This window comes from Ischnura elegans, chromosome 12 (genome assembly GCF_921293095.1).
Source record: "Ischnura elegans chromosome 12, ioIscEleg1.1, whole genome shotgun sequence".
Classification (NCBI taxonomy): Eukaryota; Metazoa; Arthropoda; class Insecta; order Odonata; family Coenagrionidae; genus Ischnura; species Ischnura elegans.
Genome location: NC_060257.1, coordinates 62,468,224 through 62,474,223, shown reverse-complemented (window position 1 = coordinate 62,474,223; position 6,000 = coordinate 62,468,224). Strand labels below are relative to the sequence as shown.

At 37.6% G+C, this 6,000-nt stretch overlaps 1 protein-coding gene across 3 annotated transcripts in view; it reads left to right on the top strand.

Annotated features, from left to right (window-relative positions):
- Positions 1–1,467: 1,467 nt before the first annotated feature.
- LOC124168831 (neuropilin and tolloid-like protein 2) overlaps positions 1,468–6,000 on the top strand; it is a 172,540-nt gene continuing 168,007 nt past the window's right edge. For all 3 annotated transcript variants that reach the window (XM_046547164.1, XM_046547163.1, XM_046547162.1), the window contains exon 1: positions 1,468–1,689. In XM_046547164.1, the coding sequence (XP_046403120.1) occupies positions 1,471–1,689 (219 nt within the window). In that variant the 5' untranslated portion in view covers positions 1,468–1,470. The remainder of the gene's footprint in view (positions 1,690–6,000) is intronic.

The window sequence follows — 6,000 nt, the reverse complement described above, 5'->3', positions numbered from 1 at the left end:
ATCCTGCTGCAAGCCGTAATCTCGGTCACCATGGCAAAGAGTCATTTACGCCCCTAAATACTAAATGGGAAGCAGCGGTCCGCCGGACGTAAACTAGGGCTTCCGGGCCTGCATGAAAATTGGAGGATCCCTTTCCGAAAGGATAAAGTCCCCGCGGCCGTAATTAAAGATCCAGGGAGTGGTGGTGGCTACAGAGGGAGAGTTTTGGACCACGCTGCCGGTGTTCGCGAAAGTGTGGACAAAGAGAATATCGATTCCTCTCGTTTGTCGAGGCCTCGTCCGTTGGAGAGATCCCTCAGAAGTGGATGTGTTGTTTTAATGCTTCAAAGCTTGCAGTGGCTAATGATGGGTGGGTGGAGAAGGTATGTACGAGCCACCGGCAGTGGTTGCGGCAGCATTTTGAGATATCCTTTTCGAGAGGACAACGAAATGGCCCGTTTACGAAGAGGCGGCATCGTCAAAAAGATTTTCAAGAGGACGTATGTGGTTTTGGTGTTCTGGTTTTGGGTCGTACACATGCCGTTCGATGAGTTTAGTTCCCCGATTCCGAATGCCGGTTTTTGTTGTTGTTATCTCAATGGGTTTTTTAGTTTTCCTTCCAAAATAATTTAAATTCTAGCACGTGTCGACATAGAGACCGTCACCAATCACGATTATTTCATCTTCTTCATTCACCTGTCCATTTTTTTAAAAAAATATTCTTATGTTCTCAACGTAAAATCCTGTACATAAAATGTAAAATACATATAATAGGGTAGTTTTCTTCATCAAAGAAAACGAAATTCATTGATTGCACCCACCATTAGTGTATTCATAATATACAGATTATTTGGATTTAGAAATCCCAGTTTAGGCGAATGGCAAATGGTGAATTTTAACCGCATTTAAAAAAGACCAGATTGGCGCCCATGCGATGCCACTCCACGTAACGTCACAGTGACCTAGTTTCTACACGAGTGAATAGTTTTAAATCGTCTGAGATTACCAATGCATGCATGAGGCACAGAGCTCAGGGAAATATCTCTTAATAATCACCTATTAAAATTACCTATAATTTTATACTATAATCCTTATATAAGACATAGGGTATTAATAATAATCCTTATTTAAGCCAAGCGCTACCTGCTAGCATCCTGCATCGTAGTGGCGCTCATAGCCTCGCACCAAGGTGGCCTCACACCACGGCAGTGGCAACCAGAATGACGCCACACGGACTTTTCCCAGCATTCATACTTAACCGTCGCGTTTTCGCGCGCTTGAAATTTTTCACTTTTCATCGAATCGCAAAAAATAGATATCATCATTATAATTGAAAATCTAAAAGCGTGAAATGCTTACTCCAAGAGAATAATCTTTCGATCTAGGCAATAGAAAAATAGTAAACCACTCCATTAGAAAGAATTCTGCGAAGTGAGGCCTTTGTGAATTGTGTTACTGATGAGTCCTTTTTCTCAATTATTTATAGATCACATGGCGTCTCTGTGCAAGAGCCACTTCCTGCAGCAGTTGTACCGCAAGATAGACGGAGCCGTGCTCCGATCGCAGAACGAGCGGAACCTGGACTGCGCCATCACCTTCCAGACGCACTCCATCCTCCAGCGGTTCATGCTGCGCTTCGACCTCCTCCAGCTAGACTGCAACGACCACCTGTTCGTCTACGATGGGGCACATGCCGTCGGCAGCTACAAGGTGAGAGCACAAAACACAGATAACAAAATGTTGCTGTTCCTTATTCGTTGGCGAGCTGAAAATGAAATCTCAGGTGTTGCAGGTAACGAACTTTTTGAAGCGGCTAAGCGCACGATTTCAGAGTTATTTTATAATTATTATTATTATTTATTTTTATTTTTTTCACAGCATTTTTGCTGGTTTTAGGCGAGGTACGGGTATCACCAAGCACTCTCGTCTCTTAACTCTGTGTTATTGAAAAATTTTCTGACAATCCGATATGTATTTTAAATTGCTGCTCTTTGTATTATAATGTACAAGTTCTTCGGCAGTCCAATAGTTTTAAGACCTTGATGGATTGAATGAGGCACTACTACTGTGGCAGAGATGATTATTGTTATTATGTGTACTCTACCTGATCTATAATCTCGTAATTTTGCAATCTTCGTGAACTCAACGCAAATATTTTTTTATGATATTCTTTAGTAGCTGAAGGGGCCTTTACTTTATTATTATTACTATTACATATTGCTGTAAGTAGGCAAATACCTGGTGGCAGCATTTAATTTACACACACGAATAACTAATGTACCAATATAACAACTAAGTAAGAAACAGAAAAGACACATATTGTAAAAAAATAATACATTCATTCTATTACCATACAATTAACACTTGAACTATGACCACAATAACCCAATTCCAAACACTCCATATAATAAATTAATTCTAATATCATAAAACTAACAAATGAACATTGACCTAATTAGCCTCATTTCATACCATCCATAATAAAACACTGTGTAATCGACCAATAAATGATGAAAATTTATTCCTTTAAATTTTCGCATTTGTGGGGAAGATCTTAAAAATAACTTCAGGTAGGTCTTTCCATACCTCTTTATCCTCTATGTAGGAAGGATTTTTTTCAAAATATCTGTTTTCAGTTTTTTTAACTTAATTTTGAATTTATGATCTTTCCTTCCTGTGTAACAGGGTGAGTCCATCTTTCGACCGATTTCTTTCCAACCCCGTCCTTTTGTAAAGGTTTCGTACCTACCCCGCATAACCTATTTATGGTTCTTCTCACTTTAAGATGTTTCCATCCTAAAAACCTTAGTATAGCTGTTACACTTTCCCTATTTCTATGTTTTCCCTGGATTATACCTGCCACTGAGCTTTTGCAAGCTCTAAAGATTCTTTTTTGCAATTGGGGATCCCACAGAGAAAAAGCATATACTAGTACCTACTGGCCGAACCATGGTCATGTAGGCCAATTCTTTGGTTTTTTTCTCTCTTTTCTATTTCTCATCACCCAGAGTTTTAAATGATTTCCCTACCACCTGATCAATATGCATTTCTCAGTCAAGTTTAGAATTGAAATTAACCCCCAAGTATTTTAAGTCGTTAAAGTTGGAAATACTTTCCCCGAGCAAGGTATATATGTCCGATTTTCCTTGTTTCTCCTAGTAGTGAATGTACTTTAATCACAAAGGATGAGATTTGGTTTTAAATTATTAGGTTGTTTTCCCGGAATTATAAATCGCATCCCTCATCATAATTTGACGATGTATGTAAATTAGATTTGGATTTAGAAAGGTACGAGTAATTCAAAGAGTCGCGAACTTATTAAACGAACATCTTAGCGTAAAACTCCACAAGGGAGAAGGGCTTTAGCTCAAAATGAATGGTTTGCGAGTTTTTTTTGTGAAATCGTGAAATGATAGATTAAAAACTAACCTTTGTTGTATCACGCACATTGTTGTATTACTCGTATTTGACTTCAACACTTTGTGTTTTATGAGGGTAATATTACGCCACGTGAAATCCTTCGATTTTTTATGCGGGCGTAATATTACACCATCTGTCTTACGAAAAATTATCCATTGCTATATTGCACTGGCTTATCGATTGGTCTACCTCGGTTATTCTCCGATTTTATGTGTTACCATTAGTTTTTCCTTATTTGAAAAACATTATCAAGTTTAACCTCCGGTAAAAGCCGTGTTGAGTCAGGTCTTCCGAGGCCTTTTAAACCTTTTCATGACTATTGATAGTAATTTGCGAGAAAGGTGACATTTCTTTTATGTCATTTAAAAAGTTAAACGGAAATCTTTTGTATTTTTTTGTACTTTATTTATTAAAATGATTTACTTATCAAATAATCTGATTCAAAAGTTTTAATAATGGTTGTGTATACCTTTAATGGAAATTTAGTTAATTTAATATAAGGGAGTAACGTTTCCCATAGTTTAACCATATCTATCGCTTAGGAAATAAAAAGTAGGCATATATATTGAGAGATAATAGGAGAAAAGGCTGGTCATTTTCAAATTGTTTTATAGCAGTTTTCCAGGCAATTTTTTTCCGTCTTCGTGCTACTATTAAATGAACATTGGCTGTTCTATTCGGCATAGCCTGGACTTTGAATTTCCTTCCTGTATTTTCCCCGCTGCTTAGATTGGAAAGATCAGGAACATCTGCTCTACGCATCGCAAGGAATAAAAGAAATCAAATAGAAAAACACGACTCACTCAGGGGATGGATATTATGCGGAAAAAATGAACAAATGACGGAAAGGAACGCGCAGATTCCGTGTGGGAAAAAAGAAAAAAAACAATATTCCACTGGAGGAATTTCTGACGACAGAATTAATTTCCCAAAGCCCTGGAGCACTTGGAAACAACGGCTGAAACTGCGACGCTGAACAAACGCACAAGTTTTTACCCGCACGAGTATCATCCTTTTACGCTTGGGACACGGGCCCTCGGGATGGTTTGGGAGTTTGAGTAAAACCCAGTCTCATCAGGGGAAGGAGGATACCATCTTGTTTCTTAGACTTGTTCCCGTCTCCTGCAGCCTTATCGCCTGGATCGGCACGTTGAATGGCACGGATCTAATCATCAGCAACCCTTCGAATTGAGTGTGAATACACAATTTTAATTCATTCATTCGTTTAATAATTACAAATAATTTGTTTGTAAATTACATATTTTTGTATCCTTATTCTCTGCCCTACCTTTTTCGCCTTAGAAGCATTTCCAAGGTCACTCTTTCTCCTATTCTTCGCCAAAACCCTTCTATATATTTATTTTTTTCACGCGTTGCAACTGCGCGTAGTTAAAAATACTTTCAAGCTGTGGTCGTGAGGCTGCTACAATTACACAATTTCTTGACTATTCACTCGTATTCAATTAACAAACTGTCCTCGTAAGTTTATTCAACTTAAGTTATGATTTTGGCCCAAATAAATAAGAAAGAAAAAACTTACAGAATTCGTTTAATCATTTTAGATCCCATACTACCACCAGGCAACCAATGGTTCGCGAGTTCACTTTGTGGAATGGTGACATAATAAGATAAAAAATAAACTTTGCTATGCCCTACACAGTATATATTGAAACCTCTACCGGTTTCGACCTTTTCAGGTCATTATCATGAGGAAAAATTATCGAAAGGCAGCGAGGTTGTTACCTCTTGATAATGGCCTATAAAGGTCGAAACCGAAAGAGTTTTTAATAGATAAATACTGTCCGGAATATCATGATCATTGGTCAACAATTCTAAGATTTGTTTTACGCAGTTTTCAACTCAATTCTTGGAAGCTAATCTTTTCACCCCTACTTATTTCTTCACTTTCAAATACTTCTTCACGTGTTCCATGTATTTCATTTGAGGTATTCCTTTTTTTTCCATCTCCTTTTCTCTCTACGACAATCTTCATCAGGCCATTACGTCTCAGGATATGGCCAATGAGGTTGTTCCGTCTTCTTATTATGGTTTTGATTTAACCTTGAAATCTGAGATCTCTCCAGTCATTGTCCATTCCACGCTTCCCTAGAGATGCATAATCCAAATTGAAGTTTTGATAGACTGTTTTCCTATTTCTATTTTTAAATTTCCCACTGTAAATATACGTATGTCTCTTTTGATGGAATTCTTCGCCTGGATTAATATTATTTATAATTTATTTCTTGCTTCTCCCATCGCTAGTTACACTGCTTTCTAAATATCAGAATTCGTGCACCCTCTTCAGTTTTGTATTCCTACTTTGATTAATTCATTAATTTCGTATTGCTACCAGACTCTTTACAGTTTTGTATCTCATGTATTAAATATTGCTATAAGAAGCCTTCGCTCGGTAGTGGCGTGAGATTTCAAATAAATTAATGAAAACCCTATCTGCATTAGAGCGAAGTAAGGAACCGAAGACACACCTGCAGGATAAAGACTTCATTAATTCTATAAAATTCGAGGAATCAAGCGAGATGGAGTGGAATTGATTCATAATGAAAGATGATTTGCAATTTTCCAAAAAAAATGTTTAATCCG